Raw genomic sequence first — 19521 nt, 5'->3', positions numbered from 1 at the left:
TAGAGGTACCCGTGAAGATTCAAGACCTTGAAACCATGCTGCAATTGAAAACGGCTATCTTAAACTCCGTACCCACACAAGCTAAAACGAGGGAGGTCGTAAGCCCCACAGTCGACCTTATGTTGTCAGTAGTCAACAGTGGACGCCAACCGGCGGTGGTAGAAATGGGCATCCTGGGAACTACCTTGACGAACACCATTGTGGACGGAGGGTCAGGAGTAAATGTGCTCCCAGAAGAGACATGGAAAAAACGGGGAAAGCCTATGTTGTGGCCCCCCACGTTCAACTTGCTAGGGGTAGATGAACACGGGATTAAACCCCTCGATACCCTCATGGGCCAGCGGGTGATGATTGGCATGCAGCCATTCGTGCTAGATTTTGTAGTGATTCCACTGAAGCAGAAAGGGTACAATGCCATTCTCGGACGTGGGTGGCTCATTGCAGCAAAGGCGAACCATAACTAGAAGCGGAATGCGCTTTCCTTGGAAAGCGCGGGGAGGAAGTACGTGATCGATCTCCGTACGTAGATGGTGAGCGAGGAGTTGGCATCCTCCGAGTCGGAATTTGAGGGAGACTAGTTGGGTGAGGATGGAGACGGACGCCGTATGGAGCCCAGTGATGGAGGGGTATTAGAATTGGAAGCATGCTCGGGGGATGACGGGGACTCCATGAATGGCCTCTTCCATTAGCAAATGGAGGATTACGAAATGTTCTAGAGCTACAGGTTCGAAGTAGAGGAACCAGAGCAAGTAAAAGAGGAGGTTTACTTGTCGGAATACAAAGAATATTGGAAGGGAGACGCTCGTGTGAGTTACATCACCGCGCACCAGTTCCCGAAGGAAGAACCCACCAAGTATCAAGAGGTAAAATTGAAGGAGACAAACCTCGATGACGTAGATAATCCCAAGATCATTCGTGTCGGCAACAATTGGAACCCTGTGTGGAAGGCCACAGCCTTCAAAATCTTTATTCTTCTTCTTCTTCTTATGTACGGGAAGGAGATCGTGGTCCCTGTAGAGTTTATGGTTCCAGGTCTTCGGATGGCTATTGAAAATAGAGTTGCCATCAACGGGTCCAAATTGAAACTCTACCACGAGAAGCGCGCAGGGGACCTGAGAGGTCAGAAGGACACTCGAGAGTTTGGAGGGGGACTCGAGAGGATGGAAGGAGACTTGAGAGGCCGGGTAGGCGACTCGATATGCACAGGACCAAAGCGGGAGACTCTTGGGCGAGGCAAACCAAGAAGGATGAAGGGCGATCCTAGAGGCACGGGACCCGAGCCGAAGACTCTCTGGACAATTAGATTAGAAAAAAAAATTGAAAAAAAATTGAAAAAAAAAAATGAAAAAAAAAAATGAATAAATATATATTTTTTGCAAGTGGTGGTGGGATCATCGGACGGTGCAACCACCATGGGAGACCACCGTGTGGTGGGACACTGTGTGGTGGAAGGAGCACGGCAACGGCGGCGACGGTTTACAAGGGGGGGTGAAAGGAAAAATACCACGACACGGTAGGGATAAACGGTGGTGATGGCACGTGAAAAAAAAACAAAAAAAAAACATGACGACCAGATTGAAAAATCATTCGATGGAGTCTGGAGCCGGGATGCTGAAAAAATTAGAGTGGAGAAGAAGGTTTTTGGCATCTTAAAATATCACAAAAATGATGTGCGCCATGGACTTCCGTGTGGCCGGACCCCGCGAGGGGCACTGCCCCTTGACCCCTAGTTTATTTTTGAGCTACAATACACTTTTGAGTTGGGCGAAGGGCATCAGAGAAGTCACGGTAAGTGTTGGGTTGTTTTGTACTGTTAGAAAGAAGCCTGAAGCTAAGCATTGGTGGGGAAGCCATAAGCCGTAGAGGGAGATGGATTTGGAGGTTGCGAACAAACAGAGTTTCATGGAAGGCATTGCAAGAACGCGAAGTCGTACGGCACCAAGGAGTTATTCAGTTCAGTTATCAGCCTTTGGGGAGTGTGATGGAGGATTTGAGGCGTCTCCTAGCCTTTGTGCCAAAGGGTTGTGGCCACTTCTAGGCATGAATGGTACGCTTTGAGGAACTCGGAGTATGTCTCGGTTGGACGTGAGGTTGCCTTGGTGGATGCATAGAGGGCTGGGGAGGAGCTGACCACCAGGTTGGAGGCAGTAGTAGCGTGAGACTTAGCTCAGTGTACCCAGGAGTTGGGTGGTGAGAGGGCAGTGCGGGTGGCTATCGAGGACAAATTGGCTAGGGAGACAGTATCATTTGAGTAGCAGTTGGTGGAGGCTGAGACTGAAAAGCGTGTTTTGCAGACAAGTTTGGTTTAGGCACAGGAGGACTGGGATGTCAAGGGAAAAAAAAGACCTCCTTGCAGAAGCAATAATGGTGAAATCCGTACTTGAGCATCGGATGGTAGCAGAAAAGGGTTTTTAGGCGAGGACGTAGCAGGTGTATGAGTTCCGGGCTCGACTTGCGTCAACAGTTCCTGTAGTTCTATACCTTGATTCTGTTTAATGTATGAACATCATCTCTATTTTGTATTAAGTGGTCCGGAGACGACTTCTTTTCTTGGGGGGATGATGTTGTCGGGAATAATCATTATGTTATGTTGTCGTCGGTAATTATGGGTTACGACAATCAGTTAGTCTTCCTGAAGGGCAATTGGACGCGACAGTTGGTCGCACCCCTTCGGGTATTATGTATTGCATACCTTTCCTTCGAAGTAGCATCATGAGGATAGTCGTATTTGGGTGTGATGTTATAAGCACTTGATGTACATGGACTGTTGAATTAATACAGGGATTGGTTCTTTAATATATTCCTATTATGTTCTATGCATTTACTTTCTGCATTTAATCGTTTACCCATATGTGGCAAACACTAATCACGGGGTGCTTATGATATTAATCAATTTACTCATGTTCTAAGGTTGTGTGTGGAGGGATGTGATCTTGGTTGTAACACCCATATGGTTAAAGTAGATAGAGCAAGTGATAAACAGGATCATCATGAACAACAAATTATGGAAAGAAAGCGATTATTAGTGACCAACAAAATACACCGATCAGATGATAGCAAAGACAATATAAATAAATTTGTTTATATTAAGAAACTAGTGCAACGATCTTGTAATGGTTACCGAAATAAGAAATGGTCAATTTCAGATACGGATTGCGACTTCTTCAATGACATCGTTAAATTAATTAATGAACCTCGATTCTACTAAGCAGCGCTTATGGCTTAAAGAAAGGGAAACATTAGTGGTATTATTATCACCGCCAAATGAAGTATAACCCGTGCTGATAACTAATCGCTTATTAGTATCCACTAAAGGGTGTGAGTCCATCGAGAGTTAAGTACTAGGATTTGTTAAAGAATAACGAAGAGATGCAACCCTTCACCCTCGCATCCCCTTGATACATATTAACAGGCATCGATGATGATTCCAAAGGGAAGAACCTTATTTAGTCAGACGCAGTAATGGAAATAGGGAAAAAAAGTTCATATAAGGAGATGCACGGCAGAGAATAGGAGGGAGGATTGGATCAGATCAAAGCTATTATTAAATTACAGGCAGAACATCCTTGTTCCTAGTGGTATGCATGGTGATGTGCTTAATTTGTATGCTTAGTATATGAAGCCGGATAATGTCTTCATGCAGAATTTTAATAATAGTATTAACATGGTCTAAAAATATGTATTATAGTAATATATAATTTAATGACAGTGGCAGACCAGCGTCAGATCTGTCTGCCATTACAGCCACTAAATATACTCATAACTAATAATGTTTTAACTTTTAAGCACTAGTAGTATTAATAATAGGTTATTAGCAAATATTTAAATAATTGATAATATTATTTAACTTATTTATTTGTTGATTTATATGATCAAATCAGAATAAGAATCATATATTATATATTAGATTGTAAATAAAAAAAAGAGTTCATAAGATAGTAAACAGTAAGAAGAATATGTTTATATTTAAATAATTCTTGTTAATACTATGAGTGTTTAAGAAGTTAAGTCCCAAGATAGGGTGAGAATCAGCAACCTGTAAATCTCGAGGGAACCTATTGATTGTGGAATGAGGTATCCAATCTCTTTAATAACAAAGACCATCCTCTGTCTTTAAAGCTGAAGCAGTGATAAAGGTTGACATTCGCATTTAGCATTATGAATGATTAAACTAATTACCTAGTATAGTGAACGAACAATTTAGTAATTGATAAATCAATTGAACTATGGAATATCACTGATTTGATTCATGTCGAGATGGAATTGTTACTTTATCAATCTAGTTTAGGTCACAAGCTTGTTGAGATGGGTTAATTATGATTAAAATAGGCCCAATCCTAGTAGGGGACATTACAGGTAGTGCCAGTGCCAGTGCTAGTGGCACTGTTTGTGGTTCTTTTAATTTACAAGCACCTACATCATTTAATATGGATGCTGATGATGATATTTTTGGAGACCCATATGATGATGCTTGGTTATATATATTTATATATATTAATGATTTTTATGTGTTTTTATATGGACAAATACAAAATGAATCCAACCACAATTGTTTTTTGACTGAATCTGCAAACCAAATCCCCTAACCTGAATCTAAACTAGTAGTAGGACTGGTAACTTAGGAAACTAATGACAACGGCTATGTTCTGCTGTTCAAACAGTTAAATGTTCAAAAGAGGAAGCAGAAGGTCCTTTTTAAGCCCAAATGGAAGTGATTGATATTTGTTTAATACAAAGTAATGAATGAGCAATATTTCAACAATACTTATAACAGTCGAATGACATGAGCATATGAATATTATAATAGAATAAGGACCTCAAACAATATGGCTTTGGGAGGCTGCACTGGATGCATGCCAATTAATATTCAATGTCTCACAGACCTATACAATGGCTTAGCAACAAAATCGGCCATGTAAAGGCTACTACAGGTGTAGGACTGTGTGTAAATGAGCCTCAAAAGACTAGAAATAACCTGTACAATGATCACGGATGTGCAATTATGCAATTTTAAAATGTCTATGGACTGTCCAAGACAGGTACATCAAAGAGGACCTTTGGAAGTCTGCTATTAAAGTATATTAACCAATGCCCAGTACTTTGTAAGCTGATATGGATACACCAATGACTTTTGTATGTATATGGGCTATCGTAAGTGCATGATGGAAAATCAAAGAGTTTTGGGGAGCTCTCATAATGATCAGAAATTGATTCTAACACTAAAGAGGCTGCATAATACAAGGGCAGTGAAAAATAGAGCCTCAAAAGGCTGGAAAAGTGTTGGCACAGTGATATAAGTCTATAAAATGAGGATCTAATGTCCTAATAAGTTTCCAAAACAGGGACAGCAGAAAAGGAGCTTTAGAGAGCTCAGACAGAGATAAGAAAATGGTTCCCAGTAGCTAATTAAATTTCTAAGAGCATGGGAAAAACGAGAAGTAAGAATCTTAAAACCTTAGAAGGTCTGTTGAGCTATAATAAAGCTGGAAATGTGAATTTCCATCTAGGAGGAATGAACAGAATCCCTGAAGTGATATTAGGGTCTGGAAATGTGAATTCCCAGCAAAGATGAGAAGAACGGAGTCCCTTGTTTTGCAATGCAGACTTCTAGAGACAACGGAAATGATTGGTAGGAGCTTGGAAGCCTTCAAATATCCGATTCAGACAGGAAAAAACAAGAGCACACACAAAATAAACAAAACAGAATACAAACTAATCTAAATATGCGCATGAATAATCTAAATACAACAACAATTAGTAAACTAACAACTGAATGAAATGCACACATACCTATCCAATTGTGCACTGTGTGTCCACAAACTTGGGAGCAGATTTGACTGAAAGTATGAAGAAGATAGATGATGAAGTCCTTATAAGCACTCTATAGTATCACAATTTGCTTACAACTGTTTGCCCTCTCGGGTGAATAACTTAAGACATAAAGAACATAACGCAGAATAATGCCGTAACTAGCAGACAAAGTATATCGGATCTTCTATTCATTCATAAGTGTCCTTTACAAGTTACATTCCGAAGTATAAAAGGGTACCGAGGGGGTGCGAGCGCCAACCGTCGCACAACAACTTCCACCCCACGGTTGCCAACTAACCAAAACAATTACACATAATTAACTAATGTTATTCTCGTGTACAATAATGCCGCCAACAACAACCACTCACTTATTTGGTCTGATCACAGGCGTAATCTATAGAAAGGGGTGACTAGGCTGATTAGAGGTCTGTTAGAGTTTGTAGGGAAAGAAAGGCAGCTTGCGGGGTTGTTTGAATGGCAGAAATTACAGATATTTGCTTTAGAAAGATGATTGGCCTTTAAAATCAGTGAGGGCCTAGCAAATAATTCTCAAAATGAGCTCAATAGGTGTGGGGGTCGGACGAAGAAGCATGACAAGAAGTATTGGGTGGAATTGTTGTTATCAAGTGAGTTGGGAACGTGAAATGACAAAACTTTGATTTTTTTGGCATAATTCTCTGGGCAGTTATGAAGTTATTGCAGCGGTTTCTCCATAGATGGTAAAATTTAAGCATGAAAATTTCAGAAGTTGGGCACATAAAGCACAAGGCGTTTCAAGAGTTGCTATGTCATATTCCCTCCTTGATCATTATATATACATATATTCTAAATGAAACAATTATTGTTATTATTTAATATAATAATTATCAAGAAATGATTATTTGAAATTTATTTATTTATATTATCATTTAATTAATAATTATTACTGATAATATTCCAAATAATAGTATAAGCCTCAACAAAGGTAACCCATGAAAAATCCACATACACTCATCAAATCTATCGCAAACATCATATCCAAATATCTTCAATATTGTTGGCATAGTGGGGAATAATACGAGACATTGATTGTGTGAAAGATATCGATTTGAGATAAACTTATAATGGACGACCATGCAAGTCATCGAGGGAGCATGGAGACATCGATACTCCAAGAACATAATCAAATATCATTCCTTACCAAATCCACAACATTCTGAATATCAATTCCGCAACTAGTCATCAGCTATGACGGTGATCGATATCAATTAGTAAGATGGCTAATCATATATGGGTAAGAGGACAGCAATTAACAATATTGTCAGTAATATAAATCGATAATGACATAACGTTATGATCAGTGAGTGTGGGAACACACGGAAGTATTTAGCTGTTAGCAAGCACTAACAATTACGAAGGATTAGTCATTAATACTAACAAGTTAACATATAATTAGTAGGACAATTTACTTATGAAAGAGGCACGATTGAAGTAAAGTAGCAGCGGTTAAGTCATCAATAATATTAAGCACAAACCGATGATAAGGATTAGGCAACAATAGTTGTGGTGAATAGCCACGATCTCTTGTGAAGAGATATGAAGGAGAGAAAGGTATGAATTTCAAGATGTAACCATTCGAGGGTAGTGGATACATAAGGGGATTGAAATCATGCATTAAGGGGGAAGAAAGAAGAGGAGATATTGGCATTTATAAGAGATGATATATACAGCAGTTCGATTCAATTCGGTAGTTGTGGTATTGGTTCCCCATACATGACATAATTATTACTTTTTATATCGGTATACTACTGACTAATAACGTAATGCTGTTTATAATTGTTTAATATAGCGTAATGAATGTGACTTTAATCTGTTCATTGTTGATACGCATTATATTATTGCTTATGACTGTCTAATATATAAAGGTATAGGATACGTGACACAATATAGGATGTTCTATATATGCTCTGTTTGATTATTATAACCAGACATTGTTGGGCAAATGGGGGAGATAGATAGGTATAGAAAAAGATCGTTCCAGAGCAGATCAGAACCGTTATAAAGTTACAGGCAGTAACATCCTTGTTCTCGGCGGTATGCATAGGGAATGTGTTTAATAAAGATTGCTTAATATATATAGCCTGATAATGTTTGTATACAGAAATTAATAATAATATTAACATAAACTATACTACTAATATAAAGGTATTCAAGCTTAATTTCACATACTGTGGCAGACCAGATCTGACACATGACAGACCTGTCTGCCACTACAGTTACTAGGTGAAGTAATGATTGGTGTTTTAGTAAATGTGCAGTGTTAGTAATTTATGTTATTGGGAATATAATCTGGTTTAGGTATATATATATATATATAGAAACAGTAATTTGAATGAATAAGTAAATGTGAGATTATAAATCTGATTGAATTATCAATTCAATATCTGGAAGAAGATTATGTTATCACTGATTGAATTCAGGTTAAGATGGTTTTGTCTCCTAATCAATGTAGTTTAAGTCATAAGTATGTTGAGATGGATTAATTTTGGTTAAAATAGGCCTAAATATGGTAGGGGACATTGCATGCTAAGGATGACTAGAGCAAGAGCCTAGGGGCATGGCAAACTAAGGGATGGATAGGTGGCTACTGTAACTCAGAGAAGTGGCTGGTCTGACTGGGAGAGTTACTTTCCAAGAAATTCTAAATAGGAATGGTGCACTAGTTAACTTTAAATTGAAACTATTCCTCTATATTTCTGGCAAAGGGGCATTTCCACTAGACATTGTTCACTGTTTCATCTCTACATTCTGCAAGAAGACCAACATTTTGAAGCCTTCTTTGATTACTGACTTTCATAGAGCATTATTCTCCCCAGAAGTTTATGCTTGAGAGAATCCCATGTTTTTCAAACTAAATGGCACCTGATTTGCTAGCGCACTTTAGGGTCTCTGACTCACCACCTTTTGTTCACAATGGAGAAAGAGTGGCTTTTTGCCTCAGTAACTGGTAAAGATCCTTTGCCACATTATTGTAGAAGGCTTTACCATTTTCAGCCTCTCCAAATAGGTCTTGTTCCAGGGATATGCATTTTAATTTGGGGATCATTCTGCAAAGGTCTTGAAAGGGTGTTTTGTCTTCTCTATTTATGTGGACTGCTTTCTTGGGATCTTCCCTAATCGTAACATCTTATTACCATTTGTTTGAGGGCAAACTTATCCACTAAATTTTTGTTGTTCCCAAAACTTCAGAAATGTTCTCCCAGAGATATTCTTTGAGTTCACCATCCCTATCACTTGATATTTTGAAAGTTTATACTTCAAATTGTATAAAGATCAGTGTTCCACGGAAATGCGTTTCCCCCTCCTAGGCCCAAGTCCCCCCGTTCCCGAAGCCCGTTCCCGCGTCCCCATCCCCAACGGCCGTGGAACACTGATAAATATGTGTGCAAGATGACGAGCCTTACAACTTATATGTAAATAACGAATCTAGCAAGCAATTGTTTAAGGACTACTATCATAATTTCATGTATATATTTTAGGAGCTCGTGTAGATTAATAACAAAATCTAAAGATATATTTTTTCTTTTGTTGTAATCTAACAGCAAGGGTATATGGTTTATTCCTAGGGATAATCTCATCTTCTTGACATGACATTGATCAGAAATATTGACATTTATCTTTCCTCATACTTAAAAGAATTAAAGTTCTAATTCTACTTAAAAGAATGATGAAGTTATAATCATGGAATAATACAGAGATAATTTTGTAATCAGGGGTCATTGTTGGTTGCCACCATTGCATTCCTATAGTAATGTATACCTATCAGGCAATCTTTTTGAGTGAAATGATACCAATTTTTTATTTTACATTTTTATAGTGTCAGTAATCCGCATGCATTCTCATTGCTCGTTCGTTATTGTCAACCAAAGAGCTTGGCGCACACAGAGGATTTTGATGATTGTAAATGTAAAATATTTATTATTGTATTGATGGTAAGGTCTATATTAGAAGTCTTCAGATTTGTTAATATCCATAAAGCTCCAATTCGTTAATATCCATTTAGCTCCAAGTGATTGTATAGCTATGTTTACATTTTAAAAAAAAGTTGAAATAATGGTCTAGTTTTCTATTTGGCTGCTACCTGAAGTTGAATAACTGATTGTCTGCAGATTGAACATCACAACAATGCAGTCAATGCTGTTGCCAAGAAAAAGTATTCGTCTTTCCTTCTTTTTGAGGGAAACAGTGGTTCTAGTTATGAACCTTATCAGTTCTCTCATGATGGATACAAATTTACAGACCATGACAAGATGCTAATAAGTTCTCTACGAAAGTGGCTGGAATCCTCTCCTCTTTACATAGGTATACAATAATTGAATATGTTCCCAGTCCTTATTCTTACCTGATTTTCAAAATGCTGATTTGCTTGCATGAAAAAATGACTTGGAGAGTGTAATTAGTTGTTGAATCGGGTGCTTAGTCCTTTATCTCCTAAGTTGTTTGTCAAATAATTGTTTTTTCCTATGAACATAATTGGCAGATGTGTAAAAGTATACATCAGCTGGCAATGTGTTAGTGACTCAATTCAGGCTGGGAATAACATTGAAAGCAATTATCATATTGAGAATCAATGTAAAGATGGCATTTATTGTTGACTAGAAATAACATAAGTGAAATGAGGTGGTTTCATGGAAGAACTTATAGGTGCTTAGTGTTGCAAATAGTAGTGATTTTATAATCTCCATTTTCATGATCTATCGGTCTGTCTCCTATTTTTCTTAATCTTCAATGCACAAAGTTGTTAAAAGGTACTGACTTATGGCAAAATGGGTCAAAGGACTTTATTTATTTAATAGGCTAATTAAAGATTGGTACATTCATGTTGGAAAAGGAGTTACAAAAGAAGCTTATTTGAAGCATTTACAGTAGAAATTGTGGAGAAAACTAACAATTGGCACTACCTGAAATAGAACATGGGCATACCATACCCTTGTAAACAGAAAACCAGAAAAGTTCCATTGAAAATTTGAAAGTATAGGTGACAGTACCAGATATGGTGGACTATACTAAAGATAAAACCATCCTAAACCCTGCTGAGGTCCAGATCATCCTTTGCCTCAATTTTTCTGATTAAGATAGGTATCAAGACCCTTCTTGGGTTCTTTGGTTCTATTGGGCATGTCTTCCCAACTTCTCTCTTGGAATGATGGAAATTGGAAAGTGCTCTATTCTATCTTGTTGGGATTAATTAACTGCATTGGCTGAGGTTTTAAATGAAGGAACCTGAACCTCTATAGGGCGGAGTTTTGGAGCATGACAATGTATTGTGGTTGTGGTGGCAGAACTTGTTATTGGAATCAGTGGAGTGAGATAGGAATTCCGAAAGCATGTTCAAGGTTGTTTAACAAGTTGCTTGATTCAGACAATAGACATGTAACTAGAAAACAAGAGATAAGGAAAGCCATACATATTTTAAAGGACAATTCCTGAACCAGGATTCATTCAATGTTTCTGAGGGACGCATCTCTAGGGTTCTAGGGCCATTTGCCAGATTAGGGACATCCCAGGGGCAATTGAACAGGGACAAAATTTTCACGAGTCATCCCTTGTGTTAGGCTTCCACAGGGACCCATTCTTGGGATGTTTCTCTCTTTAGAGGGACATCTGGGGATGTGTTGTCATTCTTGGTGCAGCTAGGACATGTCTACATGTCCCTTGATCTTGTTGGGAATGGCAAGCCATCCATTCATTTCCTGAAAAAAAAACCATGCTACTTAAAAGAAAGCAAAAAACAAAAAACAAAAAAATGAAGGTCCTAATGGTTTTTAAGGTTAATTCGGGCTTGGTTGTGGTGACTCCATCCCCTCAACCTACCCAATACTCCTATAAGAAACATCCTTAGGGCGCTATTCCATGAGAAAACATGGGGTTGTGGCCTCCATGACACATACTTTAATTTTTAAAAGAAAAAAGATAATAAATGTTATATGCTTCGACAGATAGAAAATCAACATTTTTCCTTGATTTCATGAATATTTTAGCATTTTTCAATTCCCAATTTGTTGCAGATTAAATCTTGAGTAATTAAATTCTATATATACTTTTGGGTCACCTAGACAATTCTTATTCTGAGAAATGCTATAATTGTTTTGATGAAATGATTCAGAAAGGGAATCTAATGATCTTTGTGAAGATGCTTGGATTTTAGACACATTTACATTGGCATTGCAAGTTGTTGTGGACATTTGAAGGAGCATCTGGGTCCATAGTGTTGATGTGGAAATGTGTTGCACTTTTGTCAGTGCAGAATAAAATGCATCGAGTACATCCTACTCACCCTTGAATAATGGGATCCTGTATGCCCATTGACTGTCCAAACATGGTAACCTCAAGGTTCCTAACGTCAGTTCATGACCAAGCTTGGGATAGTGTTGATGTGATTTGCTGGTAATCACAAGGGGACTTATGCATCGGACAAGCTGGTCTACACCTGGTATGGCATTCTGGTGATGCTTTACTTCTCAAACTAGTTGAAATAAAGAACAACAGGATAGGGTTTAGAGATCCTAGGGACAATGATATCAATGGTTGATGCTACAGATAGATAGATTTCAAATAAAACTAGAACCTGCTCAGCCAGAGATTAACTCACAACTCCACAGGAATAGTGTGTAATGTCCCCACTTCCTGAGTGATCTATCAGGATGGGGAATTCACCTAACACCCATCTCCACAGGTGAATTCTAGTGTTTAGGGATGATTTACTTGCCAAAGGGAATCATACACTTAGTCATTTTTATGACTTTAGTAAGTTAATAAAGTAACTTTATAATTTAAAGTTATAAAAGTAACTTAAGTTATAAGTTGTTTATTTTAAATAACTTTATATTACTCCCTTGGCACACTTTCCTAAGTGAATTATATTTTAAAAAGTGGCCCCATTCAATGATAAGCTGACCCCTCAAGTTGAGCGAACCATTATGAAGCCCAAAGATTCCATTTGGAATCTTCTAAGATGCCATGTAGGGTTTGATCTAGGGTTTGGAGGCTTATAAGGCTTGTACGTGCCAATTGGGGAGGTATGCTTTTGGAAAATTATTGAATCTTTTACCTTGCAGCAGTCTTGCATTGCAGGAACAGCTTGAGGAAACCTGATTGGAGACGAAAACCTTTGATCTGGGCCTGGTTGGACGATACCCCAACCATTCACACTACATCCGTACTACTCCAGGTAGCTGGCCGTACCATTTTGGGCAGCCTGGGGCTCCAAATAAAATAATTGGAGGGTTTGGAGAATTAGAATTGCTTGTGATTTCATTGTTGGGGTCTAAATAAGAGATCACAGTAAGTTTGGAGGGAAGAAAATATCAGATCTGAGCAGCAGAAGCAAATCATTAGGGAAAAAGGTCACAATTTGGGAATCTTGCCTGGCAACATTTTGGAATTCTTAGCTGACTTGCTATTTCTTCTCATATTTTGTTTTGGTAATTCACTATTAGTCAATAAAGCTCATTGGAGCTGTTGTAGTGCTTTGAAAGCTTTCGTTTAAGTAGTTAATGCATTTTGGGTCAATAAACAGAGCTCATCCAGACAGGCGTTGGACTCCTAGTAAGACAATTGGGCTTAATATCTCTAATTTGGTAAATTATTCTGATTTCTTTAAAAGCTGCAATAAAAATCAGAATCTTGAATTTAGTTCCGTTGATATTCATGTTTGGCATCTATTTTCCTATAAGCATTGTCTATCATTCTCGCATAAAACATCAAAACTTCAAAATTTCAAAACCTCATCAAATTCTAAAGTAAACAATTCGCCGGTCAAAGAATTTGAATTTGTAAGCAAACAACAGATTGGATCAGATTTCTAGTCAGGGATCTTTCATAGTGCAAGCTCCAAAGGGGAATAAAAGATTTTAAGACCATGAACGTTCATTTGGATACCCAATTTTGGCGCAATCGAAACAAACGTTCACAATTGATCTGAGAGCAGTAATAGGCTCAAACTAACCATACATAGAGATTTACAATCAGCAAACCTCCAAGGTTATGAACCTAAAATCAATTGGATACCCTCACACTTCACCATTAAGATCACTCAACATTAATTAACTTGATGAAAAGACACCATGCAATCCAACAATTCCTACTCTATTCTAATTCTACTTCTTATATCTACTGCCGAGCTCTGTTTTCTAACTTTCTAACCCTTTACAATGAGAGAGGCATTGGCCTTTTATTGATTTTACATTTTGAATCAGTGGCCAAGATTCAATCCATTCAATGGCCTAGATCTTCCCTCTAGAAACCCTAATAGCTTTTTGGTTAATGGTTTAAATCATAGCTACAAGACTCGGCGAGTCTCGAGGTGGGTCGCCTTTGCCGAGGCCAGGCGAGAGTCTGGCTGGGTCTTGGCAGACTCGTCGAGTCCCAAGCCCTAGACTTTGCTGCCCAAAAAACATAAAAAAAGCAAAAAAAGTTAATGTGTTTGTTTTAAGTGAAACAAAAGGTAAATATATTTTGACTCAACCTGAAAAGTCATTTTTCGTGTTTGCAAACACAAGGAGAGAAAAAGAGGGTTTTGAGCAAAAAAATAGAGTCATTGAAGAGCAGACCAGCAAATAGATTGAAGAGGAGATTGCAATCGTTGATTGTTTGTGCAAGTTTGTAGCTTGCATTCAAGCATTTAAAGGTGTGAAAGAAGGATTTGGTAGAGGTTTCTAGCAAATTTATAGAGGTAAGTGTTGTGCATTTTGCACCCCATCCCCGTCTTTGATAGGGGCCCTGTTGACGTGTCTGGAATCGCATTGCTGCAAACTCCATACGGCCAACGCAGAATAGAATAGCCAACTGATTATCCTACTCTCTCTTGAGATAAGGAAGTCTCTAATGCTGTTTTCTGAGTTTGATCAAAGGAGACAACCTCAAGGTTTCTTTTGTCAGGTCTTGACTACGGGATCTCTCAGTGGGTTGATGTGTTTTTTGCTGGAAACACAAGGGGGACTTACGTTTAACTGACAATTTATGGATAAGTTCCCTGGAACTTTTACGATCTTTCTATCGGATGATATCGGTTAATTTCATACTGTTTTGATAGGACTGTAGATTTTCTGAATAAAAAAAGGGAAAAAAGGAGGGAAGGATAGAGAGGGAGAGAAAGACATGAACTGTAAATTCTAACTAAGATAGCAAATTCAGTCAAGCAGACAGACACCTCCAGGAAACTAGATTAAACATCACTAGCTATTTAGACACAATGTTTGCATAAATCCAGTGCAATCTTCAAAGGAGAAACTTGATTTTCATATTATCAAGTACGATATTAGAACTTCTACATTCATAGTATGTATTTGATAACCGAACTGAGCATGAAAGGGTCTAGATTAACCATGCAGAAAGAAAAGCAATTAGCCGTTCTCTAATGGTATGGACTGTAAGGATTCTATCAGATGCTTGATTTGAAAAATGCTATGTAAAATAAGTAGACATAACTGAAAGCTTTCTAAATTAAGTGAAGAAGGACACCATGCACTCACAAGGAAACTTGAAAACAGTCTTAATTCATTGCATTAATTCCTGTAAATTTCTCCAGAGCTTTCACAACAATCCAAAAACTTCTTACAAAAAAGAGGGAAAACCAGTCCCTTAAATAGGCTTCAAAAAGGATGAATGGCCTAGATTTAATTAACAAGTGGCCCAGATTCATCCATAAAGCATGGCTGCCCATACCCATAAATGGGAGGCAAATATCAACAACTACCCCAAAATGGGCAATAACTACCCAAAAAGGGATAATTACAACAATTTGGAACAATCCAAAAAGGTACATAAAAAAAGTTTTACATTTGTTGACCAAAAGTCAACTGTCACCTTTTTGGGCAAAAGTGCACTTTTAAGATTTGGAGGGAAAAAAGCACTTTTGAGAAATTACTTTCTCTATTTCGGTCTCACACTCTTTCTCTAGAAACTGATCCTTGCCATGCAGATATTCCTGCCATAAATCACGACCTGCTGCTCATTCCTCGCGAACGTATTCCTGGAATTTGATACACAACTGGAAGAGCAGATTGAATGGAGGCATGGGAGGGTGGCGAATTTTGTACTGCATGCCCTCGAGATACTGGTCCACGTGCTTTAAACCATCCTTCCAGCTGGAGCGATTACGCTCAAAGCATAATATATCTGAATGGAACTGACCAGCAAAACTCAAGTCCTTAGCGGAATAGGAAATCTTATCCGTCCCCAACCTTTCTTCCCAGTCTGGCTGGATTGCATTGTCGGACAGGTCATTTATCCATCCTGAAACCATTGATCGGAGGATGGTCTTACCTAGTTCTTGCATGTTCCGCAGAATTACCTCACATGCGTCACCTTCTTTGTCAATAATTTCTTTGGTGTCGTTCTTCATGGTGATGGTCCAGTACCACTCCTTGAGAACATTGATACTATGAGGATCTAGGATGGTAGACAATGTGGGAATTTGCGCATGTGTCCAGAAAAGAGCTCTCATGAGGGGAAGGGTAGAGGCTGCCACTTCGTGCATGTGAAGGGATTCCTTCTTTACCTCCAACAACTTGACTAGAGTGAGCTCTCGATGAAGGGCCATTTCTTTCACCTCCTTAAGGATCTGCTCTCCCCTTTTCTTGATGTCTTGCATCCATTCCTTGACGGCCTTTGCGGTATCCCAAATTCATTCAAATTCAGTCGTGGTCCTTTGCGCCAACGCTGTCGGAGGAATATGGGATTCGGAGGGATTGTGTAATGGCCTTAGGAGCTGATCGATGTATTCCTCGGCTTGCTCAGCACGAGCTTGATACATATCCTTTTCCGCTGTGATCTCTTCGAGTTGTCTGAGTATGTTCTGCACTGAATCCTTAAATTCTTCTTTTTCTTGCTCTTTGGTAGCTCGTCCGATGGGGACAGTTGTGATGCTATAATCTGCTAGTGTTATCTGATCTGTTGGCTTGTGTACGGGCGGGGTGGCAATATGAAGAGTGCGGTTCTTTTTCTCGTCCTTGGTCACTCTAGAATATGCCCTTGGTTTCTTCTTCCCTTTGGCTTTTGCTTGATCCATACGCGAGAAGATATCGTCTAGATCGATGGGTGTTTTGGTGGCGGCCATGCGCTGAGCTTTGGCAATCAGCCACTCTTGAGGCACTGTCTGGGTTGATGATAGGGTCAAGTCAGCATTTTGTTCTCCTATGTTTTCAACCGACTGACCACAAATTCGCAACTGCCCTGCCACCGGAGGAGTGAAAGAGGTGTGAAGCTCTTTGCTTGCAGCTGAATTCTCCCCTATTTCACTGAACAACTGCCCGACATCCTCATGTGAAGGTTGCTCTTCAGTTCTCATGAGCTCATGAGTTTCGTCTATCCTTTGCTCTCCCTCGACGGTGGAGTCGTCTTTGGCTGTATTGAGGAGCAGCAACTCGTGACGGCTTTGTTGGGTAGGTTCATGCACTTTGATCCCCTGGGTGGATGGGATTTCTTCTCCTTCTATTTGGTTACCCAGTTCGGTCGACTCGAGGGCTCTTAGCTCAGTGTCCAGTACATCAGGTGCAGGAGGATCATTGGCCTCAAATGCATCGATGTCGCTCTGGGAGGGGGGAGCAGGTACGCAATCCAATTCTATAGCATCGTCGGACGAACTGGGATCTTTTGAAGATGAAGTGACCTCCGGCCTCTTTATAGGAATCTTCTCCCTTCTTGTTCTTTTGGACGTCCGAGTTCCTCTGCAAGCCTTAGCTTTCTTTCTTTTCTCTGGTTTCTCAGTTCTTTCCCGGGGTGCACTAGATGTTCCTTCGTCTTCTGAAGACTGAGAATCGAGACTGCCCATCAAATGGTAAGTGAACTGGACTCCCTCATGGACTAGCCTCTCGATCTGCTGATGTAACCACTGATTTGTGTACCTTGCTGGGGCTGCCATAACTGCCTCGAAATTTGTGGTTGGGTCCTGGGACCAATCAACGCCTGGCAAGAGATGCCTTACTGCTTCAAATTCTCGGACTTGGAGGCAATTTCCTGAGTCTGTGAGCTGATCTGGGACCCGACGGTATTCAAAGAGTCGCATCTGCTGCACACTCAACCTAGAATATTCCCGTCGCCTGACCTTGTAGTCATCGGAGCAATTCTTCCAATAGTCTTCAACTACCTCCTTTGCTTTGTACCTTCGACCATAGGCTCTTTTTGCCAGATTATCGTGATCAAAGTACTTTCTTGGGAAATGGTCCTGTAGGCCATAAGAGGCCAACTCTGCAAGGGACTCCTCTGCTAGGGTAGGGGTCTTCAAGTGGACAACATGGCTGCCTATGATCATAGGAAATGTGAATCCAGCTTGCTTGCTCTCTCGGAGTAAGATACCGGCCGGGCGTGACTGCCTTGCAACCTCCATAAGAATTACTTTGTTGGTTGGATACCGTGGAAGTCGGAGGGGAGCACCATTGAAGCCAGCTATTCGGATGTAGGAAAACTTGGGGAATTGAATGAACCAGGCTCCATACCTCTGCACTAAAGTAGTAGCTTGCTCCGAGAGCCTTATGTGTAACCCTCCCTGCATTAGCCTGACCAAGCGCATTGTGAAGGCGTCATTGACGCGTTCATACTGACCAACCGCGTAAGCCGGGCTGTTCTTTTCCCTCTGAGCTATATCCTGGTAGTGCAGCTGTGGGTAACAATCATAGACTTTCACCTGACCGGGCCCATTCCCGATTTCACCTTTCATTATCAATCCTGGCAGTGGTTGGTTCTTGGCGAACATATAAACCAAATAAGAGGTCATGGTGAAGTACTTCTTCGTTTTGAGCTCAATCAGCTGAGTGTGGATGTTATCGCTTATGATCTGGGCTCAGTCAAACTTAGACTTTCCGGCGAAGACCTGCTCTGTAAAATAGAACATCCATTCTTCAAAGTAGCTAGACTTAGGAAGTCCCATGACTCGGCTGAGTAAGGTGACCATATCCCCATGTTCATTATGAAAATCACTCTTGGGGGTCTTTTTCACAATCTTGGTGCTTGAAGGCCTTTTCTCCTTGAACCATTCTTCGTTGATCAATGCTATGCATTGGGCCGGATTCATATCATATGCCCCTTGTGCTTCGTCTATGGTTGTAGCTGTGGGATTATTTGGAAAGGGGATGTCAAATGCATCACCAATAGCCTCAGGGGAGAAGTCAGCGATAGTCATATTCTCCAGAAGCACTAGTCTGGACTTCGGTTCATAATGCCGAGCAGCCTCCACTACTAATTCATAGTTCAGTATCGCTGGAGGAAAACCTGCTGCTTGGGCGATGCCAGTTTCCACCATCTGCCTAGGCCTGCCATATGCGTTGGGTGAGAAGACCCGATTCCTGAAGTTCTGAATATCGATATGGCCAAGGTCAGTATCACCAATGTTGTCCCAGACGCTCTGAACTTTCGACTCTCGCAATCCTCCCCTCTGATACTGATACTTCATCTTTTCAACCTTACGCGGGATATCTGATTTGGACGCTCGTGAGGTTTCGGCTGTTGCGGGCGCTTTTTATGATTCCACCGCCGATTTAGGCATTTATCCTGCACAGCCGGATGCGGATTACGAGGTGATACAAAAAAGGTAATGCGGGTTAGATAACAAAATGCTCCAGCATGCCGAGATTAATTTAAAATTTAGTTTGGACATGGAGCAATATTTCTAGCTAACAGCTTGATCAATCTCGAAACTAGAATATTCACGAAGATTCCTGACTACGCATTTAT

The 19521-nt window shown here is 39.9% G+C and overlaps 1 protein-coding gene across 1 annotated transcript in view; it reads left to right on the top strand.

The window, feature by feature from the left end:
• LOC131039414 (protection of telomeres protein 1a) overlaps window positions 1–19521 on the top strand; it is a 312678-nt gene that overhangs the window by 93795 nt on the left and 199362 nt on the right. Inside the window, exon 4 of the mRNA XM_057972165.2 lies at window positions 9960–10152. Coding sequence (XP_057828148.2) covers window positions 9960–10152 — 193 coding nt within the window. The remainder of the gene's footprint in view (window positions 1–9959; window positions 10153–19521) is intronic.

The sequence above is a fragment of the Cryptomeria japonica genome, chromosome 10, assembly GCF_030272615.1.
Source record: "Cryptomeria japonica chromosome 10, Sugi_1.0, whole genome shotgun sequence".
Taxonomy (NCBI): Eukaryota; Viridiplantae; Streptophyta; class Pinopsida; order Cupressales; family Cupressaceae; genus Cryptomeria; species Cryptomeria japonica.
The sequence above is the reverse complement of the archived record's forward strand: the minus strand, read 5'-3'. Positions and strand labels throughout refer to the sequence as shown.